This window comes from Calliopsis andreniformis, chromosome 2, assembly GCF_051401765.1.
Source record: "Calliopsis andreniformis isolate RMS-2024a chromosome 2, iyCalAndr_principal, whole genome shotgun sequence".
NCBI lineage: Eukaryota > Metazoa > Arthropoda > Insecta > Hymenoptera > Andrenidae > Calliopsis > Calliopsis andreniformis.
In genome coordinates this window covers 12,067,160-12,094,041 of record NC_135063.1, presented here as the reverse complement: position 1 = coordinate 12,094,041, position 26,882 = coordinate 12,067,160, and the positions used below count along the sequence as shown (strand labels likewise).

Here is a 26,882-nt window from a genome sequence, read left to right as displayed (position 1 = left end):
CTATAGATACCATTAGAGCTGCCAATGTCCATTTTTCTCAGTAATTAAATAAATAATTCTCATACACTCCACGTGGAATTCTTTTTTCTTCACTTGGCACATAAGTGGTAAATCCTAGGTAGGAATAAAGAAATACTTGATTCGAGAGTTCCCATTAGTAATTACCGTGTTTGACAGCCTGCATGCTCAATGTTGGCCACTATTTGACGAAAGTAGTGATGTCTTTCTAAAAATTCTGACTACTCTTGTTTGAACACGTAAATGGACCTTGAGTATCGAACGAAATACTCAATACTTATGAATACACGTGGAACTCGATCACAACATTGAGCAAAGATTTAACGTAGGTATACAATTATTTGTTACCCTTCATTCTTTGGAATTACTTAATATTACTCATACTTAACGATCTCATTCGTCAGTCGAAACGAAAACGATGTCTTGTCAGAAATATTAGATCATCCCATAAGTAGTGATGCTTCTTACTTCACGTTCTGTCTCAAGTCAGTAGAATTTCTTTGGAAAAGGGGTTGGAAAGAAGAAGTCTGGAAGATAAAAAAGGGTTGACACTATATCAGTAATCAAGTCTGATTTCCTTGAAAATGAGATTATCTCCAGCATTATTTATGGGATGACTCAATACACACGTCAATAATATTCTCTACTAAGCGTATGAAAAACTTATAAAACAATCTAGTACTCCAGGAGAATATTTCTTCAGTCAGACTACTTTTGTCACGCTCAAACTATACGTAACAAAAAATCCTCCTTAAACCTAAAACAATCCCAATAATCCAAGTCAATTATCCTACAAACTTTCCTACAAATATCGAAATTCTCAGTCATCAACGGTCTGTCGTTCGAACAATTACGAGAGCTACCGCCAGTCCTTAAACGTCCATTAAAAAATAACTTCACATGGTCTCGAAATGAAAGCCCCCGTCGAGGAAATTAGAAAAAGAACTCGAAGCCGTGTGTCGTGTTCGCGGGACTTCGTTCGAGGTAGGTTTCTTCCTTTACACAATTATGTATTCTGTTTGAGCATCTGAGCGAAGGATCTGAGCATCCTCTCGTCGCGATCGTTCACGGACCACCCTCGTTACGAGCGATCGTCGGTGTCCACTGTCGAGGGTTTCACAGCGGGGAGAATCGCGAAGAAGTGATCCGAATCAAGGAGCATGATGGAACGATCAATATTCCATGACTCTCGGCACAGAGTTGATGTCGAGAGCACAGCTTCCGGTTGTGTCTGGGGAGTCCTTGAGGTACTCTTCCGATGGCGTCACCCCCGCTATTCTCATTTTGTCCCTCACGTTCTCCACCTGCAACGAGAGTTCTTGGATAGACTGTTTGAAAAAATTGGGGGCGGAGATGACAGGGGGCTGAACAACAGGTGTCAGAAAGGATAATATTAAGTTTCTAAGGTGAGAGCTGTCCCGCAGAGTTTACAGTAGGATTTACAGGGTGAGTCACATGACTGTATTGTTTGAAGTTTCTTGTACACTATTTATCGCATGAAAAACAGTTTCAAAGGAAAGCTGCGACTATAGTTTCCTTTTTTAAGGATTCTGAGAGTTATTAAGACTTTCTTCTGATAAACGCTTCTTGAAACGTTAATTCTGTGGCTATGAGGCAAGATACTGCCACAATTTCAAGAAATTACAATTTCTGCTTTAATAATATTCAATTTATACGTATGAATTTTTAACTGAAAAAATTGAGTCAAAGAAACTTCTCTCTTAAAAAAAAGAAATTTAGAAAACGTAAGTTCATGACACAGAATTCAGTTTTTTGAGATTGTGAATGTTAATATCTCGAAAATAAATATATGTGACTTATGTTGTTTCGTCTGCTTCTTGTGCTATTTTCTCACGAAATAAAGAATGCAGGCACAGAGGTCAGATTGTAGTGGAAGTCCCAACCTGTCGGAGGACCCTCAGCAAATTTAGACCGGCGACTTTCTTCAAATCGATCACGTTCCATTTCCCGCTTCGCAGGAGTTCGGCGAACAATTCTGGATACTTCGAGACATCCTCGAGACCTCGGGGTGTTCTGTCAACAAAATCGATTATACTCTTGCATCAAGTGCAACATCGACCGAGTTTGATAACAATCGCTCTGGAAATAGCTTTTCCCAACACTTGGTTTCACCAGTTCTTTCGTTTCGCGATACGTTGGTCGAGGGATTCTGTTCTGAACTAATTTAGAAATATAATTATTTTATACGAATTAATATAACAGTGAGTAGTCTATATTTTCGGTATAGTTAGTTCTGAATAGTTTTGATGAATATTTTAACTGGTTTTGGAAACAGCTATTCTCCGTGTATTTATGAATATATAATTAGTATTAACACGTATTCTTAGTGCAACGTAATGAATTCATTAAAAATTCTATCATATGCACAGTGATTTTGACTTTAAAGTAAAGTGATTTTAACTCATTTATATAGGTACTTATTTTACAGTGCTACTTTTCTTTTAGTAGTTCTCACTATAACTTTTTATTCGTATAAGGGAAGTACTATTATTTAAAGATGTCTTTATTATTATTAGTATAATCTAGCGTAAGCCAAAATCACTGTTTTCTTTTCTCCATAAATTTTGTAAAAATAAATCAAAATATAAATGATCAACTACTAATTTAAATAGTAGGCATATTAAATTGTATAATCAATAAAATCAAATGTAGTCTATTCTACCAAACAGACAATCAATATAAATAAAAATCAATTCGAACAGTAATACCGTTTCTCCACGACTATCTTCGTATTTTATACTTTTATAGAGAAAAATACTGTGGACGTGAAACATACACGTCGAGCCACCGGGGTTTTCCCATTTGGATGAAAAATGGTTCGAACAAACACGCTTCCATCCCCTCCCATTATTAAAAATCAGCATAGCAGCCCGCTAAGTGGTCTCCAACAGAGAAAGGGAAAAAAATGAAAAGGATTTACGATCGTATAATTAGATTTACAGCGCTATTCATTTCCTGTTCGCCAGTTTACAATAACTTGTATAGATAGGATGAATTACGCGGGCCGACCAGTAAATTCTGTCCACAGGAAGGTGTACCCTGGTCCCGCTCCACCGACGCGACGATAAATCTTTTTGGCTAACACTGCTACACCGAAAGGGTTAATTAGAGCCGCGAGTACTACCTTGATTAAACATGAAACTCAAATTTGATCTCGAATCCTGATGTCTGATGCATTTGATCGATGCAAAGTAGATTTCCTCTGTCGTCTTCACTATCAGCGGTTTTTGTATTTGTTAGAAGGTTGAATAAATTCACAGCACATCTATCGCATGAGTGATCGTTTTACAGAATTAATTTCGTACTTTTTAAAATGAGTTCAATTCTAATTAAATCAGTTAACACATGTTTCACACTCTAATATCTAATTTCTCTACTTCTTCTTATTTTAACATATACAGTCACCCCTCAAAATTCCAGACATCTGTTATCGAACACCCTCTGTCTCTCTTTTCATACTAAGACTCCATATCGAAAACGAATCGACTCGGATGCGTGGGGTCGTCACACCCAAAGGTCCCTGGGTCACCAGGTCCCCTCCTGCGCTGAGATGTCCTCGTAGAAAACATGCCACACACGCCACGCTCCACAAAACCAAATATGCTATATGTATAAAGCAATCTACACATACTTGTTGATACCATCGAAGTCGCCACCCACGCCGATATGGTCCACGCCAATTAGGTTCCTAATGTAGTAGATATGCTCGGCGACGTCCGAGACCGTCGCCTGCGAGCCACACTTGACGAAGTAATTATAAAACGTCACCATCACCAGCCCACCGTTAGCAGCCTGCGAATAAAGAGCCCAGCATCGCCTCTGTACACCATTAGACAGTCTGTCGCCCCGCCTTCTAACAGTCTTTCGGAATAGGATCGCCGCAAGGATGGTAATATTTCACGTTCGCGTGTGCTGTCGGTTGAAACGTCGATGGGTAATATGGTTCAGGGATGATTGATGAAAAACCGAATCAGTTTTCGGTCAGAGGCACCCCTCAGACGTTAACCGCACTTCCTGCTCGCTGCAGCCCCTGACCGCGGCTACTGCGGCACGTTCTTCGACCGAATCTACTGCAATGTTCTCTCGTCTAACCGCATTTCGTCTCGACGTCTCACTTCCCGCACGCTGTTTCTGATATCTGTTTCTGTTTTAGGGTCGGGAGGCTACTCCTGAGGGAATTCTGTGATTCTTTTCAATCGTTTTGAAATTTTGGAGCTCGTTTTGGGGCTAATTTTGGAGATTGTTTTTCTGTGATCGATTGGAGATATTTGGGTATCCTTTTTTGGATTTTCTTGGGGTATGTTAAGTCTTGAGGTATTTATTTTAAGGAGTCATTGAAGTTTTATGGATACCTGTATTTTAAGTCTTTTCTTGTATTTTTATTTTATTGTATTTTAAGTGTTAAGTTTGAGAGCAAGATAAATAATGATACTATAATAGTATAAATTTTGGGATTCAGTATTTACATGAGTGCTGAAGCTTTTGAAAAGTTTCGTGTCGTGGTTCCTTTTAAATGTCAGTTTAATAGGAAGAGTACCTAATGAAAAATGTGAAAATTGAAGAAGTAAAATTTTGAACTTTGTAGATTGATGTAAGTTTTAATCGAAATAAAAGCGCACATTTATTTGCCCCGTAGCAAGAAACTATCGATTTAGGAAACAGAAAAGATACACAAGTTACGTGGTACAGTAACAGATGGATCTCTTAATTTCGTGTTCTACTAATTCGTTCTTTAACGGGAGGATCCTCCTATAATGGAGTGTAACACTGCGCAATAGAAAGGAATTGTCGGTGGTAAATGTTTCGAGCCCACTGAAAGCCCAACTGCTGAGCCGAGATAATTATCTATCCCCTAGAGAGGAAGAGAAATAGGGCATTTCGAGAGGAAAGCGTAGGCACAGTCGCTTTTCCTTTCATTTCGAAGCGAACCTTTCTCTCAGAGCAAATGTCTCCCTGCAGTATTACAAGTATTCTGTAAAAAGAGTACTGTGGATTCTGGAGTATGTGGATGTTCGATAGGAAATGTAAATTTGGATTATTCCACTGTTTGGTTTCTGATTTTCTCGTTATTTCAAAATTACAGAATTATGAGACACAAGTCCAGAGTTTCTAAAATTTTCAGATACTCTACCATTCAAACCTGGATAGTCTCATAATACTGTCATCTTGAAAAGAAGGAATTCTCTAAAATTTCCTCTAATTAAATCGAAAATACAAAGCTTGACTTTGAAAACATCTTACATTGTCTTGTGATCACAGAAGTATAGATAAGATTAGAACCTCGTTTAGTCTAGCTAAAAAGTGTACGGTGTTCTGTGTTTAATCGTACGTACCAGCTGCTTTAGGATGTCGTCGGGAACGTTCCTCGAGGAATTACAAATGGCAAAGGCCGAAGAGTGGGAAAAAATGAGGGGTGCTCTGCTGACATTCAGGGCGTCCCTCATGGTAGCTCTTGCTGTATGACTAAGGTCTATCAGCATCCCGAGCCTATTCATCTCCTGGACCACCGCTTTTCCAAATGCTGTCAGACCGCCTCCTGGAACAAATGATGGTCTCACATACCTTATCTTTAATTACCAGTGAATAAAAATCGCAATTCTTCAGAATACTACATCTCTTACAAATAGACTTGTAAAATCTTCTATTTTAACCCTTTAAGCCCTGAACTATATTAGCCTTATTTTTCCCCGAAATTTTTATTCCAAATACTTAAAAATTGTTCAGATAACTCACACTCTAATTATGAATATTTTTTACCAAACAAGTATTATTAATCGATATTAATTATTAGCTTAAATGTTAATATTCTGTATAATACTATAAGGAAATAGGTTTTTAAGAACCAGAAGGTTGTAAATTTACTTCCTCTCTAATAATTTAAATATAAATGGTTCTGCAAAGTATTATAAGGGTGTAAGGGGTTAAGGACACAAATCTTCAGATATTGGATAACGCTCACCCTCCTCGTCCTCGCCCTCCACCGATGAACTTTTTGCCCAAGGCGTGTTGCAGGTGTGCGTGAGGGTGAGATACCGCACCCCCAGTTGATACAGTGTCCTTAAAACGGCTAAACTACTTCCTAAGCTATGTCCACCCTCCACCCCAATTAGGGAGGCTATTCTGCCACTTTCGTGCGCCTCCAAGATTTCTAAAAACCAAAAATTTACGATTTGCAGAGTTTATAGGTAGACTGCAAATTCTTAGCGTTATGAACGAAATGAAAGAACAAAACCTAATAGAATCTAAATAGAATATTTTAGATGTTTTCATATTTTTTAGTATTACGTGCATTTTGTGATTTTCTGTATATTTAAATTCCACAACTTGCATAAACATCCACAGTTGAATAAAAAGGTATTCCTAAATACTGGAAACACATAGAGAGATAGAGAAGGGTTAGACAAGAGAATACACAATTTCCTTCGTATTAAAAACTTAGACATTTTTAATCCTTATTGTCAGCTCAAACACTTAAAGCTTTCCAATACTAAAGTACTTCGTTCATAAAAGTTCACTCTAGTACGCCACTAAAAGCATCAACTTCAATAGAAGCTCTAAAAAGAATTCTACAGGTAGATTGAATTTTTCCGAGAGGCAAAAATTCAACGAATCAACTCGAAACCATTCACCAGCTCGCTCAATGCGGTTAACAGTCAACTGTATTTTATTTGATCCCCCCGAAAACCTGGATCTCCGTGCGTATTAAAACTTATTCAGAACGACTGCGTTTCAGCCGAATCGACAGGGAAATACTTTTCGGTTATCGAGCTGGAACTAGCAGTGTTGCGGTGAAAAAGCAAACTTCTGCGTTTCGAGCGGGGAATTTACGAGTTCCGCTTTTAATGGGAGCTTTTCGGCGTGCTTTTTTCTCTCTCAATCTTCCCCTCTCTGTCTCTCCAGCTCCCCCAGAAAAGCCAGTGAAAACAGAACGTTTCCGTGTCGCGCGGCCAGGGGTTGCGCAACCAGGTCGTTTCAGATAATCGCGAGAGATACCCACCCCTCGAGGATGCAGCGAACTGCATGTGTTGCGAGTACTTCTCTATGAGCCTCTTAATGAGGTCCACCTGCTCCAGAGTCAGCTGGACCGCGTTGAGATGCTGCGACTCGCACGGCACATAGGCAGCCCAAAACTGTGGGGAAAAAAAACAAGAGGAATGCGTCACGTTAATCTTCGGTTAATTAAAACAAAGGAGGCGAGAGATGAGGAGCCTTACTGCTGGTGCGTGGACACAGGTTTTTGTGTACCTTTTCTAGGGAGGCTCGCAATCTGTGGAGATTTATGACGGGGCTTTGGCTCGATAGGCTTTTTGCGGTGCACGTTTTCGGGAGATTTGGGGATTGTTTTAGCCTTCGAGCCTACGTCATATGGAAATTCGGTAATACGTGAGTTGTGTCTAATCGCAGAGTTGTGATTTGTGGAATTTTAGGATTCGATTTCAGGGGAGTGAATCGGAAATTGTTGAGGTCGATGGGAAAGTTGAGGTTCTGTGTTTTCATGCTGTTTTTCTCATTTTCAACAGTTTAGTTTCTCATCTCGCCTAGTCAAATATTTGTAGTTTCTACTGCACATTTGTTGCGCTGCAGTATCGTGTTCGATGAATATTTCATTAAACGAAGTTCGCGGGAGCAATGAAATCGCAATTTGAAACGCGGTTCAATTAAAACCGCGAGACTATATTTGGTCGATCGCGCTGGAATTTTAGTTAATTATTGTAGTTTAATAAGATCGCTGTCCATTATTGTTCCCACGAATTTATTACGTATTATTTCACTCCTGTGTAACCGTGACAAATTTTATGATCGTGGTCTACGTCTGTGATTTACTGTGCCGCAAATATGGTATCACGTAGCATCTATAAATAATCGTTGGCATGAGAATTCGCAGTAACTTATAGTTAGTGGGATGTAGTTGATTGTAACGCTAAAGAAACGTGTGCTTTTTAAGTAAAATTATTGCCTCAACCTTTTTAAAAACCCAATTTGCATTCTTACTTTTTATTCTTATCGTTATTATAGATAGACACTCTAAGGTTTTCCAGTTTGACTGATTGCATCTTCAGCTTCTTATGGACGTTGCATTCAAATTGGAAATCTAGTAAGATGAGGTGATTCTTCACAAAACTACAGGAAAATTTCTAACTTTAGAGAACGCCAACACAAGAGAAAATTGAAGAACACTTTTGGGATTTCTTCTACTGCCTTCGCTGTGTCTGACTAGGGACTTGTTCTACTGATCCCTCTGTATCTGACGTGGTACTTATTGTACCAATTTCTGTATGTCTGACTTATGGCATATTCTACTGATTTATCTGTGTCTGGCTTATGACTTATTCTACTGATTTATATGTGTCTGGCTTATGACTTATAGCTGCTTCGGGACTTGTACCACTGACTTTCCTGTATCTAACCTCGTTAGTGCATGTTGACAGCTGAATAAGTCCCAAATTATTCACAGAAGAATCATGTATATTTTAGATATTATTGTATAAAAATCTCTATGAGTGAAGAAAGACAATTTATTATTATTAGAAATATAATTAAATTCGTAAATCTTGTACACGATTTTCTGTAGTTTTAAACTCCTTTTGGTTCGTTGTTAGATTAATCGATCCCGTTTCTAAAACCAAGGTGATAAACCCACGCTTCTAATTCCCCATTCTGTGGTACCTTCGAAGGACCGTAAAGAAAGAACCTTTAACCGCGCGCAATCTACTGCCTCATCGAATCGTTACCCTCTTCACGATCGCCACTGATTTAACATCGCTATACTCTTATCTCCTCCACTTGCCCCTGAGGATCAAGTGCCGCGAAAGTCCTCCTTTTGCCCCATAAATGCGTTACACTCGCGTTGATGACGGGGATGGAGGCTCATGGAAAAGTGCCACCGTCAAATAAGCCAGAAGCTTGGATCCCCTCATGTTTCCTCCTTTCGTGCTCTCCCTGTTCCCCTAGCTATCGCAGCGGAATCTTAATACTGAAAGTGGCGCGACTTAATCCGAAGATGCGGTATTTTACGCTCATTTCGTAGCTATTAAATTATAATTAAGTGAGATGGTGACGATAAATATTAAGAGAAATTTAAGTATTGTTTTGTAAGTACTGTCGTTTCGAGCTGCGAAGTTGAACTTGCAGAGATGGAAATATATTGAAAAATGTGTTCAAATGTTAAAAAAATTGAAAAGTAATTATATTGTAGTTTTAAATGTCACAGAAAGATCAGTTTGATACGTAATAAGTCAGACACAGAGAAACCATTACAATAATTTCCAAATAAAACGCGAAAAATCAGTAGAATTAGTCATAAGCCAGTAGACTAAGCCCCTAGTCAGACACATCCTACTATTCAACTATTTCCTCAACATTTAACAACTCAAAAACAAAACAGATCTAATTTCCTCTGCCTTCACTTTCATCTCACTTTATCACATACAATCGCCCATCACTCGTCTCCACCTACAGAGACCCAAACAGTAGCACACTGTCACATACTCCAACGCAATGACAAAGGCACCCTTTCACCCAGAGATCATTCAGTTCTGGTCGAAGATCTCGAAGAAAGTCGCGTGTACGTCATCGTTCCTTTCCTCAGAGCCAGAGACGCCTTCTCTTCGAGGTAATGGCGTATCCAGCTTGAGCGTGTCGCAAGAAACGAAAAAGAGAAACACGGTGCCAGGAGGAAGGGGCGGCGGGGGTGGCCGCGGAGCAAAAAGAAAAAAAACTGGCCAGAAAGGCTGGGCAAACGGTAACGAGCTTGCGGTCGAAAGCGTGTAGAAGCATCGAGCTTGCGTTTGTGGAACGTAATATCGGAGCGTCTCCGTGGCCGTTCCTATTTCGTTCCTCGACAGAGAGCTCTGGTCGCGGGACTGCGTGTTTCATTACGTCTGTCGCGCTGTTACACAGTTACCGCCGCGAAGAAAGGACTGCTGGCGGTTTCTGTGTCATCTCCTAGACCAGAGGGTCCCAAACAAGTTTGGTCTACCACCCTCTTTTTAGAAAAAAATTACTTAGCGACTTCCTAGAGATCTAGCTTCTTTGATCCTTTTAACTCTGAGCTCTTTATTTGATAAGTGCTGTGATAGTGAACTCCTGATCAATTTTCGATATGATGTCCACAATAATGGTGTTTATTTACTCATTGGATTAAAAAATAATGTAATAGATAGTAGGTATACATCTAGTCTTATGTAACAGTCACTTGAATTTGTAATATTTTGTAGGTAAAAAGTATCTTCACTTTTCTAATATAGAAAAATCGAGAGAATCAGTTTTGAAGTGTGAAAATATGAAAATATAAAATCTTTAAAATGAAAGATCGACAATTCTTTGGTCAAAATTTAGTGCCCTTTAATGAAGTATTTGTGAACCACCATTCACTACTTTCACATTAATACAAAAGGAGAAGAAGAAGATAGACAGATTGGATCTTTTAGTTAAAAATAATCAAATATTGACAGTGGCTGTTCAACTCACTCACAAATATACTATAATACACTGAATCACTGAAATCCAGCTGCTTGTGCAGCTCATATAAATAATGTATAGTGCACATCTCTCTATCTCTTCTCGTGGAAAGCAGTGGTCTAGATAAAAGGTTTATGGAAATAGAAGTGTATCGTACCCACTGTGATATCTCCGAGCGCGAGTGTGGATATAGGGTAAATTCACTATGTATTCACTTTCCTTGCGCGAACACATATATTACTACCTTGTAAGTACAATATTATATTACACACAGACACGAAGCCACCGATACAGCGTATGACCCTCTTGCGCGACCGACGATAGTCAACTGACCCTGTCGTCGCGGTATACCTCGAGCCTCTGGGCCTGGTAGCTACCCCAACTACCTTCATTGCCACCACGACCCCTACGACCCCCACCTTAGTTATTACTTCACACGCTCTTTTCTGACGAACTGAGAATTTCATTCGAAAGAAAATTCTGAATAGGTTTGAAACTTATCGACATAAATTATTTTTTGGAAAATGATTAAAATAATATTTATATTGTTTGGCTGGTTACTATTTTTTTTCAATAATCATGTGTTAGTTTATTCGAACAGATCAATTATTTAGATTCTATAGATTATCTTGGTGTTTGTGAAATAAAATAATCTCTTATTTGATAAATAAAAGAGATATTTTTTTCTATCAATTTCGAGAGCAACTGTGGTTACATTGTAAAGCTTTAGAGATACTGACTTTAATAATTAATTTAATTCAACAACCTCTCATGTTAAATTATTTGTTACCTCGTTTCAGTGAATTAGCTCAAACATACAATTATTTGAAAAGAATGGTTCAGAAGTGAACATAAAATAGAGCTACTCTATTTCACAATAGACTATCGAAAAGTTCAACATGGCTAATTCAAAGTCGAAACACGAAAATTCACTTCCCTCTGCATAAATATCCCACTTTCACGAGGCCTTGGTAGACACTGTACGAAGAATCCACCAAGGGAAGCAGGATTACATCGTGGCGCGAAACGAAGGCAGGGAAAGTAAATTACCGCGAGCCTCATGGAAATTCGGGAATGCGTAACGAGCTTATGGCCAAGGGCTGGCATCTGGCAGACTTCCGGTTGCGCCAGCTTCCCTCAGCCGTTCTCCATCGCGGTTACAGATCCCCGAGCCGCAAGCTCGACGCATACACGCCTGCACTTCAGCGATCCTGCGCAAGACGCGATCGAATATATGAATTTGTGTACACCAGGGTTGCCGAATGAATTCCCTCCTTGAGTGTAATGGCGAAATTGGAAGGTGGGGGAAGAAATCTGGGGTAAGGAAAACGATCTAAGCCAGAGGTTTTTTTTCATGTTATATATCACGTTATATATTATATTATATTTGATATATTATAGCTAAGCCATGGTGTGATCAGATATTTTTTCTTTATTTTAGATCTATTTTACTGTAAAGTCAACATTTTTCTTTACACTTTTTACTGTGGTTGAAATGCAGAGGAAAGCAACCTTTACACTTTTCGCTGTGGATGAATCATCCACGATGGTTACACAAAGTGAAACGTCTAAATTCATCTAGTGTTTTAGCACTATTTACCCTTAGTATACAAGTATGGTGTAGATAAGTAAGATAAACTCAATAACAGCATTTAATTATTGAGTTTGGAGTCCTTATATATAAAATAGTAACAAACATTTTGCTCGAAACTCTCACAGGGAGTAAAGAAATCTAATACTGTATTCAATTTACTTACACTACACCTTTAGCAACACAATGTAACAGGACACCTGTTACTTATTTTCACCTCCCAATTTCCTCCGCTATTTTCAAAGAGGGAATTCGCGCGGCAATCCTGGTGTACACTTGAGGTCCATATAGATGATTTAAATCCGCGTGGGTTATGGGGCATCTTTGATATCCCCTCTGGAGGGCGATTACTTCAATATCGTGGGATTATGTTCGCGCACGGAGCCAACATCCCGCTGCATGGTGTAAATAATCCGAACTGATTGGATATAGTTTAATGGGAATTTTTATTTCGCGCCTGTGAGCCGTCTGGTCTCGAGGATTAACGAAAATCTGTTCGAGAAGAGTATTTGAAGTTATTGGTGGGTGTGGACCAGGGGACTGGCTTAGCAAGTATGTGAGGGATCATAAATGATTACAGGGTGGTTTATGGAGGGGGTTGAGAGCTCGAATATCGAGGTGGGGATGTAGAGGGTCAACTGGAATTGCAACGATTAGTTCTGGGATTATGATGCGAGATATTTGTCAAAATTCATGAGTAGAGGAACTGTGTGACTTAAATAGGAGATGTTATTATTTTTAAGAGTATTAGAAATGTACTTTTATACTTTATTATTAGGTGTACGAGTTAATTTGGTATTCTCAAAACTGAACCAATTATGTCTCTATTGGAAGTTATAATCTTTATGTCACATTTTTATAATTTTTAAACGTCGACCACTGGATGAGGTAAAATCACTGAAAGCGATGAAAATTGTTTCGAATATTAAATTATCTCTGGTTTTTTATAGAATTTGTGCACCTGCTATTTTATATTTTTATCTACTTCATTATTTTTTAAAATTTATATTACAGTTATGTTCCCCTAAAAAAAGCAATTTTTCTCATGTAAATTTTGTGAGAAGAGGTCTCCACCATGTATGTACTTAACTTTATTATTTTTTTAGAACATTTTAATACGCCCCGAAAACAATTTGTTTTTACGTAATATTTCTTTGAAACTTATTGCATTAGAACAATACAACACACACGAGGTGAATTAAAAAGACTCCAAACTAAATATTTTCAGAATAAATTATGCAATAATCAAACAGTGTGTCGACACACGTTGCGAAACCTGGGAGCTTTTTATGGTAATATAAATGTTGTTTTGTACAAATAAAATGCTATTCGATAAAAATGTGAGAGTATTCGTTTCCCCTGTAGAATGCAATTTATTATCAGTGTATTCAACGCAGCTTCGCTTATTTCATTTTTATTCAACCAGAAAAACCTTTTGTGTACCCAGTTACTGCGATTTCCGTTTCAGCAGCAATTTTTAATACTTTATTCTCGATGGGGATTTATTTCACACACAATGCAGAATGCTAGACATTCATATGATCGGATAGACGACAATACTGTTAAATCAATAACGAAAGACAAACGAAAACGAACTCTCCCCAATTATCGAATATCGAAATAAAAATCAAAACGTGAGGTGAAATTTTTTTATCGTTGAATGAATCTCATACTTTCCTCATTTTCGTTTCAGAAATTTAAGTAGAGGCATTCAGGTGAAAATCAACCAGGTGTGAAAATCACAGACCAATTTTTTTTTACTAACACATAACTTAAAAATAGTTATTTTTTGAGTTACGCCATCAGTGCAGCAATGAGACTAAATTACTGTTACTTTCGCCTGAGCGCCCTCCACCCCTTAATTAACGCGTCTGACATATGTACAAGCACGTTCGAAAAGTTGTTCAGAAAGAGGAATGCAGCGTCCTGGGGAAAAAGTCCCAAATTAATTACATCGCTCCTTCTAGTTGGCTAAATAAAAAGCTAAGTGAATTTCATGGGCGGTGAGCAGCTCGACTTAACAGTTTTGTTGTTTCGCTCTTTAACCAACCCCGTCCACGTAATTTCTCAACTTTCGCGAGAAATATGCGCGGACGTGCCATGAAAATATTTCTCCTTTAATTTTCCTTAACTCCCCCGTTCTGCGTGGGTGTGTTCACGCTCGCTGGATCAGAAGGGCGCAGAAGTACACGCGAGGGCGTGCACACATGCACAGCTTGTCCCGAGATAAGCTCCGCGTGATATACTTGCTGAATGATAGGAGATACGAAGTGGCACGAGGAAAGGTAAACTTTTCTACACCATCTCTTCTGGTAGTAAAGAACATCCATTTTTACCATGATGACTTTTTTCATATTTTTTGTATCTGTTATTATGAAACACGATCGTTCGCAGAGGCGGAAGAATTTCTGCTTTTGATTAATTCTGAATATTCCCGGAGTGATGCTCAAATTTATTTAATGATTTTTAATTCTGCTCTGTGTTCGAATCGACGTGATGAAATGTAGAATTCGATTTAAAAATGCTGCAGCAAATGGAGCTCGTGGAAATATGGTGGAATTTTTAGCCTGGATATTGCATGGAAATGACGAGACAGTGCTCGCGTTCGTATATGACCAGTTTCGATGGTCTTACGATAATAATTGAGGCAATCTGTCTATCTTGGAGCAGTAATCCGGAAGTGAAGTCTCAAGTTGCTCTTTCGACCGTGCGTAAAACCCTCATTCATCTCCGAGGAACTACTCTGTCACTTCAAACCTGCGGTACCAACAGGGGAAGCAGCTAACTTGTCTTCCCTTTCATATTAATACTTCCCTAGGTAGCACGCTTTACTCACTGAGGTCTCGTTCGAAAGGGAGACTTCTACTTTTTAATTTTACCCGAAATGAATCACAAAAAAATTCATGAAACTCTGTACAGGCGCTTGAGCTAGAAAGATGTTTAGGGAAGAAACCACCCTCTCTTCCTTGGCGCGTTACGGAGTGGAGAATTTTTTTCCAGCAAGTTCAATTTAGGAATTTAAAAGTAGAGGCTTTGCCCTTTAAAAAGAGACCAGGCTCGCTTCCCTGCGATTTTTTTTAACAAAGTTACAGACGCTCAAATATCGACAGTTCTTCAATCCAAAATTAGTGATCCTTTGATTGCTAAGTGTACTAATTTAGAAACTCGAAACTTTTAATTAATGTTTCACTTTGAATCGACTGTCTGGCACACCTCTCTCCATCCACTGTCACCAACTTACTGCTTACATGTAATTACGTATAATTACCTGTCCGCCGACCATGCCCTGACGAAGCCTGACCAGATCGGTCTGACTCCAGGCGCTCTTGCTCCAGGGCGCGACCTGTCGTAGATCCTTGTCGAAGTCGAACTCTGCCAGCTGATTGTGGACGAAGTTTCGAATGTTCCAGGGTAGGTCATTGTGCCCGTCGATCAAAGGCACCTCGGAAAGAACCTGTCTCACTGTCTCTAGTCTCTCCTTCGGCGATGTCAGGTGTGCAATTTCGCCATCGGCTGGTCGTGGACCAACTTCGCCTATCCAGCTCCCAATTGACAGTATGATCACGCTTGCTACCCAGACACCGCTGTGACCGCCACACTGAAACATCGATAGTTTCGTGGTTAGTTATAGAATCACCGAGGGACTTCGTTCGAGGCGAAGAGAAATAAAGGCTAGGCTATTCAACGACCATTGTCGACGAGTTCTGCTTTTAATTGGGGATCGAAGAGGAAAGATTTCTAGGTTGAGCTGGAAATAGAGTTTGAGTTATCTTGGAATAGGGGTGCTTGGATGTTCGAGTATGGCCGCCGAAAATTGACTCGATCGAAAGTTCAGGTACTAGAATTTTCAGTGGAACAAGAGTATGGCATCGTGGAAATTTAATCGGTTGGAAGTTGGACAGGTTTCAGCTCCCTTGGAACTGAGAAGGAAGTGGTGCAGATACGTGTTTGATCGAGGTAGATTATTTTACACTGTATTTATGGAGCTAGTTTGTTGCTTTGAGCTTTCGCGAGTTCACGTGGTAAGTACATATTTCCAAGAGAATTGAAAGACTATTCACGATGTGGGGAATAATTCCATTAGTGCTTTAGTAAATCTAGTAAATATAGTAAATGTTTTCGGAGAAACAACCTTCTCTTTCGCGGCCTGTAGCCAAGTACGAAAATTTTTTTAGGAAAATTGAATTCAGGAGTGGAAAGGTAGAGGCTTTGCCCTTTCAAATGAGACCAGGCTCACTCTTGTACGATTTTTTTTCGCAAAGTTACAGCAGTTCAAACATCGACATTTTTCCACCCCCTGAATCACTGCATTACTCTGATGAAGGAGTCACACTTTTTATTCAAACTGCCATAACTTGGCGAAAAAAAATCGTAAGTCATTCCTTAAGGTCTCATTCGAAAGAGAAGGCTTCAAACTTGAAATTTACTGTAGTATGAGTCGCGGAAAAAATTTATTTCGTTTCAGAGAGTCGATTGAATTCGGAAAATATTTCTGGAAAAACAACCTTCTCTTTCGTGGCCTGTAATCAAGTACGAAAATTTTTCTGGGAAAATTGAATTCAGGAGTGGAAAGGTAGAGGCTTTGCCCTTTCAAATGAGACCAGGCTCACTGCCGTACGATTTTTTTTCACAAAGTTACAGCAGCTCAAAGATCGATCTTTTTGAGGCTCAAAATTAGTCAATCTTTAATTTTGCAAATTAATACTCTTGAAATTGCAGCTTTCAGGTATTTCTGATCAGACGATAGACGAAATGTGGCTCCTCTAACACTAGGTTTTGGCCTCCACTTTCTATCCACAACCGACAGACTCTTAAAAGTAGCCTAATCCAATCCAATCCTCCAAACACAAAAACCCATGCAACCTAATCCATCAGATTAATTTCCTAGCAGAAAGGCTCAGCTTCCCCATCAAGTACGATCATGTCGCCGATGGCAATTCGTCTGAAGAGTGAAGGATCGCTTCCTCCCGGGACAGAAATGATTGATGGTCCCGTCAAGCTGATTAAAAAAGAAAATCAGCTGTCAAACTTTTGCCAGGGTCGAAAGGCAGTCTTCTCTTTTCAGTGCAGCCAGGAGACAAAGCTGAATTAAATCTGCGACGGCGAAACGGTGGTCTGAACATCGAGAAAGGAGAAGTCTCGCGAGCAAGCCGCACGTTTCAGACGTGAACCTCCATTAACAGATTCCTTTGGCCAAGCTTTCAGCAGTTTCGCCTCAATACAATGAACCTTTAGTCTTTCGAATTATCGGGAAACTTCGGACCTCGGAGAAAGTGTGCCGCAATGTCGGAAACCTCTGAAACTTGGCACGCCAACACTCGGGTTTCCCTGGGAAACTTTAACAGAGACTGCCTCTGTAGAGGGAAAAAACATTTAGGTTCCTCCCTTGCACGGTGGATAAATTTTTGAGGATTCTTTAGCGATGGAGTTCTCGTATACTTGGGAAGAGAATTGAAATTATTAACCGAGAAATTTTTGTTTCAAATTGTGGCCAACTTTCTGTTATTCTTGTGAAGAAAATTGGGTTTAGGAAGTGAGAAATTTCATTTTTATATCGTTTTATTTAAGAGCATTAGTGAATTTATTGTATTTGTATGAAAAGAAGTAGAAATATCGAGTGGTTAATTTTTGTTAAATTTGTTGAGAATTTGGGATCGAAATTGATAAGGTATATTGATTCGTATGACGTAAGGTGGATTAGCTCTGAATCAGAAGAGGAAGACTCACAAGAGTGCTGAACAATATCATTCTGCTCCGACTGCTGTCTGAGTAAACGACGATCTATACTACTTGCTCGCTGGACTGCAGTAACGTCGTTACGTCTGACCCAACAAACGATATTCCACTGGCACTGGACCGAAAGCTGAAAGCGCACGAATCCTTCGAATTTCCTGGCATCTTACGGGAATATCCGTGAGATACAAATTTTATTTCGTCCCATCTTCGAAGCACGAGGCACTGCGAAAACGTTTGTACTTCTACTTTGGGAGAGCGTAAAAGTAACTCCATATTTATTACTCTTCCTGAGTGATAATACAAATTCTCTGGAAGTGTCTTATGCCTCACGAGCTACGATATCAATCAAAAGTAAAGTTTTCATCGAGCGAATAAATACATTCATGTATTTTGATCAGAAATAAAATGAGGAAAAGAGAAGGGAGTAAAAGTTTAGAGCCTCAATTTTCTAACCAGCTGTTTGGAATTCTACTGAAATGGTGGAATAAATGTTTGTAGATGTAATTTAATTTTCACAGAAAGTTTTTTGATCAAAAAATTTGTTTCCTTGAAAATATTTTTGTACCAAAATTTCCAACCCTGAAATATGGAGAGTTGATTTGAAAATTCGACGGATATTTTGAGGCAAGGTCTGTCACGTCACGATAGACACGTTTTCGGTCTCGATTTTCCTGTAAGCAGCTTAGACAAAACGACCTAAGTTAGATATCTTAGTTTTCGAGATATTGGTATCTAAAATTTTCAATTTCAGTACTGTCTCATGGGACTTGTGTCTTCTTAAACCCCTATTTTTAAGCGAAACAATCTTTTTAATGCCCTCTCTTCTTTCTAAAAATATAAATTCTATATTCCAGATATCAATCAACCCTTTAACTTGAATTTTTCAAGAATGTGATTTAGAACATTTTATCTTACAGCTACTCGAAAGCTAGACCCCACGCTCACCAATCAAAAGCACAATTAAAATTCCATTCCTTCCCCAAGTCTCTCAAAAGAACTTCAACAGAAATCAATTCGCCCCTCCTCCAGAAAACGCCAAAAAAGATCACGAAGAGGCCACCGAAAAAATTGCCGCGTCCTCCCCTATGAAACATAACTAAAATTTAATCAAAGTTCCCTTGTCGAAAAATACGTAGAGGGTCCCCGAAATGAATTTCATCCCGAGCAAGCTCCCGATCCAGCGTCCCGATTAACACTCCTCCCTCGTAAAAATTCCAATATCGGCCGATGTCGACGGCGTCGCCGACAAATCTCTCCTGATTCGAGCATCGACGCGGAATCGCGATTTACATACCGTCGGTTTTATTAAAAGACCGTGAAGCAACGTCGTCGCCCGATTCCTCGTTAACGTTCGCCGCGAGGAGAACGTTGACGAGAGAAAAATGCAGGTGGCCAGTCGAAGAACGAGGGCAGAAAGGTGGAGGGTGGGCGCCTAACGACGCTGGTTGGGGGAGGGAAGGGAGAACTGGCCAGCATCCAAAACGTCGAGCGTAATAAAAGGTCGTATTAAAAGAATGCGCTCGAAGGAAGTCGAGGGCGAGGGCAACAAAGGCCGATCGATCGATCTCGAGGTGGATCGATGCGATGCGCGTTTGGCGGGACCACAATGGGGCAGTTACAGTCGTCTAACTCGCTAAAGACCGTCCCCGACCTCCGCCACCCTCTACGCCCTCCACTCGCTACCGCGGGCAACTTAGATTTCGATCGTTCCGTTCGGGGCCACTTATATCGTTACCTCGAATACACGCTGGAATTTAATGCGTTCCACGGATTTATCACCGCGCTGCTCGAGACAGCCACTTCGAAATCCGCGGGGGGAAAACGAGAGGAGATTCGGAGTGACGTACTGGGTGATACTGAAGTAGACGCTTCTACTTTGGTGGATTGTTCTGGGGTTAAAGGAAGGTTAAAGATCGTGTAGAGGGTATTTGGTATGAGGCGAGGGATGATTTAAGGGGTGCTGTATGGTAAAATATTAAAAAGGTTAAGAATAGTAGAGTTGTTGCTGAGTATTTGTGAATCAGTCAGTGACGATTTTAATTTATGTAATGGGAAGTTTAGTTTTAGATTGAAGTTTACTAGGTAATTTGAAAGTTATAGAAATTTACTATAGTAATGATGTTACTGTACTATGCATGCTACTATATTGCTCTTTTGCTGTGGATATTTATTGTCTGACCATATTCGAGGTTACACTACTTGCTGGGCGTCTGACCATATTCAAGGTTGCACTACTTACTGAGCGTCTGACCATAGTCGAGGTTGCACTACTTACTGCATGTTTAAAATAATCAAGGTGATACCAGTGACTATATGTCTGACCACATTCGAGGTTGCACTATCTACTACATATCTAGTTATAGTAGAGGTTATGTACTACTGACTAGACGTCTGACCATATTCCAAGTTGCACTACTCACTGTACGTCTGTAGTCATAGTCGAGGTTTCACTATATTTGTGGTCGTATCACTTACTGGATCTTTTATAATATACGAGGTTGCACTACTTACTACATGTCTAATAATACTCGAGTTTATACTACTTGCTGTTCGTCTAACTGCATCTGAGGTTGTACTATTTACAGTATATGTCTGGCTATAATCGAGGTTATATTACTAACTGGGCGCCTGACCATAGCAGAGGTTATACTACAAACTTCTATACAGAACATCATTTCCTCATTAGATCATATCATACAAAAATGAAGAACCTCTGAGTTTTTGGACCAAAAAGTATGCAAATTGCCATCATAATTACATGAGGCAAATGCTCCCTTACGACAGCGACTCTAGTAACCACTCCTTTAATTTAAACACTTCTAGTTAATAAACGAAATATCCTCTAAATAATAATTTGCAATAGTAAAATTTACAATAGCGTCTCCTATAAATATTTCAATATATCTCGTGTTTATACCTAGAAAAAGGAAGACCTGCTCTATGTTTATATCACCTTTCTTCATCCTTAAGCGCAGTAGAATATGTTACCAAAGTGGGACCACCTATTTTCGTGCCAACCTGTATATTTCCGACCACGACGCCCACCACCCTTCGCGCGATGGCGTATTTTTGTTTTACCTTCGGTGTGCTTTATGCCAGCGTGCATGCAGCAGAAGTGTCGCGTACGTTTGGAATTTTGATCAGTCCGCCGGTTTTATCCCCCCCGTTTTACATATTTTGCCTTTTATGCGACAACGTTACGGTCTTGTTTCTTGTTTGGGGAGATTGGAACGACGTTATCGCGTGTGTGTGGTCCGAGGGTGAATGTACTAGAGCAGTCTGGTGTAATTAGATTTAATGCAAGGTGGGTGCTGTGAGAGATTGGGAAGAATTTGTGTAAGGTGGAGAGAATTATGAGAGCTTTAAGCTGTGGGACACTTGCGACGAAATGAATGAAGTTTCATTATCAAAATCTAATATCAACAAGTCTTGACTTCTGTTTTCCATTTTCTGAGTAGTATCAAGACTTTCTTAGATCTGCTAGGATTTTTTAACATTATTCGACATTTTCTCTCTTTCATTTAAGGTACTCAAAGCTTATCACGAGGTTTATATTATGAAGAATAAAGTACAATACATGTCGACAACTCTAACAAAATGTTGACAAGAGCTCACCAAATATATTTCATTTGAAATGTTTCAGGGTACTCCAAGATCTCACACATCTTTCCTTTAAACCCTCGCTTTAAAGTACTCTCTAGATTGATACCATCAGCTATCCACAGAAGTTCACAATACTAGTGGTGCAGTGTATTGTGAAATTTCTTAAGCGGTCTAAAGCGCAGATTTAAAAGGAAGAGTAGATCGTTTTTAAGAGGATTTGTTCGATTTTATGGGAACACGTGCATACACGTATGTACGGATGTATCTGGGGATTTGGTAAGAACTTAGTGCAGCAGAGGGAAGCCAGGAAAATGGATTCCAAAGACGCTCCCGTATCGTCTGTCGTGAAAACAAGAGATTACACGTAGCATTTTACCACCATTTAAGTGTTCCTCTGAGTTTCTAGTATTTTAGCTGAACGAAATATTAGAGGCAACGCAATGAGCAGTATCTAGGGTAGACTTAATATAAAAAAAAAATACTTATGGTCAAGTTAATGTGGTCAGTTGTATAAATATATATTTCATAACTAAAATTATTATAAAGAAATATTTTAATGGTAGTCTTACACTGAATATATAACATCGAGTAGCTATATCAGAAAAATAGTAAAAGGGTTCACGAGCCTTTGAATGCGTGACACAAAAATGCATTGGGTAATAGGTTTATCCTATATCGAAGCCCTCTTTTTTGTCACTTTTTTATTGACTACCACGAGAAACAACTATCTACAGAAATTGAGTTCAGCTTTTCAATTGATATGAAAACAACGAAAAGAAAACATTTTATCGTGACACGGTTTTATCGATACGATTGCAGGATGATTGGTAAACTGTCCTTTATTGGGTACTGAGTTTCAATATCGTTTGCTAAAAACAGTGACGCAGATTTCTATCAAACGTGAGGGAAGGTATTATTCTTGCCTTCTTTTTCACCCCTTTGCTTGCAAATTGTGCTTGTCAAAGTAGTGGGCGATTCTTTTTTCGAAGCGATTTCGGGGCCAACGAGGTCGTGTTTATCGTCGATGGAAGAATACAGGTCAGTGATCACGTTTATAAAATATTCTGATCTCTTTTCGTACGGGCCGATGTTATTCCTTTCATAATTGACGAGGCAATTCTGTCGATCGCGAAAAGCCTCGGGTTGTACGTTGATAGGGTAGCAATGAAACAAGCAGCATTTACGCAAAATATGAATCGATTGTGGAAACTACTATAGTCTATTTTTCCTTTCATCTGCACTACTTTAACTACTATTTTTTGCACAGAAATGTCGAATATTGAACAAATAGACACACGAATTTAATAATCTTTCGTGAAAAAATTGATGAATTATTTTCTATGTTAAATATTATATAATAGAGTAAACTTGGTATACTTTTTTAAAAAACGTAATGATAAAAACTTCTCATTAAGAAGTCAAGTCTGAAGTCCTCTGAGCTTTGCAGATCTGCCAACAAGGTATACGTATTACATAATTATCTGATTTTATTTCCCTTACTAATTGATTTCATCTGCAATGTACTGAAAATTCTCGAATAAAAAATTCCACGTTACCGTGGAATAATGTTTAAACGATGAATACACAGAATTAGAAAAATAATATATCTAGAGAAAGAAAAACTGTTGCTGGCCAGTTGAATAACAGCCCTTGTTACTCCATAAATCTAGCAAGTAATCACGAACTTTTGACACTGAAATATAGTCTGCAAGAAACGCGTATCTACGAAACAGAGGCGTCGAAATGTGAATTTAATAGGAGAAAAATAACACCTGAGGGGTGCAGCAACCTTTGAATAATATTTACACCTATTCTTTGCACGTACGCTTCAGAAGTCTTTTACACAACTCTCGTTCTTACAACACGCTACATTCATTGACGTTTCTAATGACGATCTACTCGAGAAGGAGTCGAAAGAGTCGTTTTCGCGGTGGAAATGTAATTTTTACGCGCCCTTCTCGTGAACCTCGAGCACCATCGAGAAAGGGGGAAAGAACTTTGCTGGTTGCTAGCGAAAACGGCCTCGTAACGTTCGGAATCGCGCGATCGTAAAAAAAAATTCTGCAAAGCGATCTCATGTTCGAGCGACTTCTCGTATTCCTCGCGGCGTTCTTCCGCTAAACTTCTCAAGTAAAAGCGTAATTTACCGCCCCTGCCTTTGCGACTGTTCCCCATTTCGAGGCGAGGTACAATGAATTCGAGGGTGCGCTTAAAAATGGCAAAGCACGAGTAGGGTAAATGTTAACGAGCTACGGGGAGCTTTAGAACTGCGGCTGTTTCGAGAAAAAAAGGTATTTTAGATCAGACAAATTTGTTAAGCTTCTGTGTTTTGAGCACCCTTTAGTGGCTTCGTGAGAAATTCTTTTTTAATGAGAATTAGAGAGGCACGCGTTGGTTTCTTTTAGTATGTACAGAGATATTGTCGAGATTTTGACAATAGCTGCTTTATTTTTGTATAGAATAGCTGTGCTGTGATTCACATATGCGTCAGGGTAATTTTGGTAATGATTTTTGACAATACTTTCAGGAGATTTCGAGACAATTGAGCGCTGCATTTATGAAAAAGGAATGTTTCAATTTTGTTAGCGTGGGAATGTCCTCTGCATTATTTTTCAATTAAAATTATTGATAATTAGGTTTTCGAAGCTCGTATTATTTTCCTGAGTATATAAGTGAATCAGTATATTTTTGATGGCCTCTGATGCTAATTTTATATTCTTGAAAATACTGTGCTTTCTATGTTACACACTTTTCAGCCATACTTATCTAATAATCCCTCTGACCAAGTCGTCAAAGTGTATTGAACTTGGAAAGTAGACGAACAGAATATCCAAGATGAGTTCGAATAGCAGAGAAGCGAGTTAAGATGAAAATCCCTTCCTTTTGTGGAAAATTATTCCATTTCGACAAAAATAGGAATCCTTATCTGGTGCTCTTATCTACCCTCCATTTGTCACTAGTTCGCCCAGTTTCACTGTAATATTTCCAAATTATCGAATCACGTACCGACGACTTCCCCGATAAAGTGGATGCAAGTAAGTGGAAATCTAAGAGTAAATGCTAGGGCCATAAGGGAAGCGAATGGAAATACCTCCGATCGCGATTCGCGTTACGTGACCGACTATACAGTATATTTCATGGAAATTTCTCCAGGGGTTGGCTACAGCTATTGAAAAGGCGAGGGCCAACGTAAGATGCGATGATTCTTCAACGTTCAGCGAGTATTACCGATTTTTTGACCCTTTATGGGGGCTTGAGACGAGAATGCATCGTGAGTTACTCGTAGAAACGTGGACAAGAAAAATGATTTTTTATCTAAAAAATAAGTAGCAGTAAAACGAGGGGAAAATTGCATATAAAAACTTTAGTGTCATAAAAAGAAGATACGAAGAGAAATTCGGTCAATGGTAAGAAAATACTTTGTGATATAAAAATATAAAGATGCCTGCAAGTCTTATAATTAAAGAATTATATCCCGAGAAATAATAGGAAAAATATTCCAATACAATTTTTGAAATATTCACTGCACGAGAATTGTAAAAAATATATATATTAAAATTTACTGATATTTAAAGTAATATTACATTTTTAGATGGTAAATTTAATATCAGAGGATCGAGTGGTTAAACAAACGTCGAAAGGTGAGCAAACAAAAATGTCGGCAAAAAAGATCTGCTCACTTCAATTGCTTCCTAACGCAGTGTATGCATGTTGCGGAGCACTCGTTTTACCCCTCGCATATCACAATTTATTACTTTCATATGTCACAGCGACGTTGGCGCTTTTCAAACACGCTCTAGCTACTCTAGATTCTATTTCTCGTTGATTTAGAATGAGATCGTTTACGATATATTTTCGAGGAGAAAACCAACAATTTTATGGATTTTTGGAAAAAGTAGATTTTTCAGAGGAAATAAGATTTTTCAAAGGGTAATTATGTAATTTCTAAAAATTACATAACGATAGAGAATGTTGGGAATTGTTAAAAGAATCTGTAATATTCATATTGAAATATTATATTTACTTTCTGACCATATACAGGGTTATACTACTTGCTCGCGTCTCGTAATATTTGAGGTTATACTACTTATTGGATGTAAGCTCATAATCGAGGTTATACTACTTTCTATGCGTCCGGTCGTATTCGAGGTTGCACTACTTACATGTCGAGCCATAGTCGAGGTTATACTACTTGCTACATGCCCGACCATATACGAGGTTATACTACAATATTTCATACAGGTATAATACATCATTTCTTCATTACATCGTATAAGACGAAAGTAAAGAATCTTCCAGCTTTCAAATAAAATAGTATGCAAATTCCTATATAGTAATTAATTCCTAAAAATTCTCTTCGCAAAAGGATCTTCCACCATTATTTTTTTCTGTAATAAAACTGAATCCTCCTCTTCCCACTATAATTTCCTCTGTATTAAAACGTCTCAATTTCCCAATTCTGACACAATATTTACAATTTCATTCATGGCAAATAATTATTGTACCACCTTAGACCATTTTAGCGTTCCTCTTGTTATATGCCGAAAACTAATCCGTAACTTATTATAATAATTTCATATTATTAACCCTTGTAAACTAATGAGTTATCCCGTCGACTAATAAATAAATAAAAACAAACTGAATCAACCTAAAATACGTAAAAAAAAAAATGTTGAAATATCCACTTATAGAAACACGTTCCAGTTTTCCTACCCTCTATTATTATCTCTGCGATTGTTCGTACGTTTCGATGCCTCGAATAAAATAAATAACACAGAAATGTCTATCGAGAGCTGGGATGTTTCCTCGAGCACCGCTGTTCCTGGGAAGAGGCACGCGTCTATTTTACGCGATCGCTGGCCGGAAAATATCCTTGAAAAAGGAGAGCCTCGGCCTCTGACATTTCTGACCGTGCGTTCCGCTCCTCCCCATTTATCCTCGCTTTGTCGGCGAGCTTCGTTTGGCATCGTGGAATTCAATCTGCTTTCTGCGCGATATACGTTTCGACGCGGTGCCATTATAAATTTGTCAGCCATTGTTATCAAATTCCCTGCATTTGCTTGCCCGTAGTCCGCGCAAGATCGAACAGCGGAATAAAAAAAAGAAAATAAAAAATGCAAACAGTACCTCTATCTATCCCGTGGACCAGCGCTAACTCGTTTCCTGTTTTTGGATTTTTGCTTTTCAGTTCGCTCGTATTTATGATTTCAGATGGAACGGCTATGAAATTTACCTCGTCGCTGTGATATTTGCCTCGGCGCTATAATTTTTTAGCTGCACTGCCACTGAGTTCGCGGTACCAGTCGTTATTTTATGAACACCTTTGGGTACGTTATTATACAAGTTATTGAAGTTAGGTGTACATTAAACACCTTTTGATGTGATTAACATCATGGAGGAAATTTCGTTCGTAGGATACTTATGGTAATATGTGCAGTATTATATATAGATG

At 38.9% G+C, this 26,882-nt stretch overlaps 1 protein-coding gene across 3 annotated transcripts in view; it reads right to left on the bottom strand.

Moving 5' to 3' along the window:
* Positions 1–1,129: 1,129 nt before the first annotated feature.
* The window catches only part of LOC143186326 (dipeptidase 1), a 143,863-nt gene continuing 118,110 nt past the window's right edge, over positions 1,130–26,882 (bottom strand). Inside the window, exons 2-8 of one of the 3 annotated variants that reach the window (XM_076389917.1) lie at positions 15,360–15,689; positions 7,037–7,169; positions 5,999–6,187; positions 5,373–5,575; positions 3,671–3,831; positions 1,923–2,052; positions 1,130–1,322 (exon numbers count right to left, since the gene is read on the bottom strand). In XM_076389917.1, the coding sequence (XP_076246032.1) occupies positions 1,191–1,322; positions 1,923–2,052; positions 3,671–3,831; positions 5,373–5,575; positions 5,999–6,187; positions 7,037–7,169; positions 15,360–15,689 (1,278 nt within the window). In that variant the 3' untranslated portion in view covers positions 1,130–1,190. The remainder of the gene's footprint in view (positions 1,323–1,922; positions 2,053–3,670; positions 3,832–5,372; positions 5,576–5,998; positions 6,188–7,036; positions 7,170–15,359; positions 15,690–26,882) is intronic. The other 2 variants (XM_076389926.1, XM_076389936.1) reach the window with 2 other exon arrangements.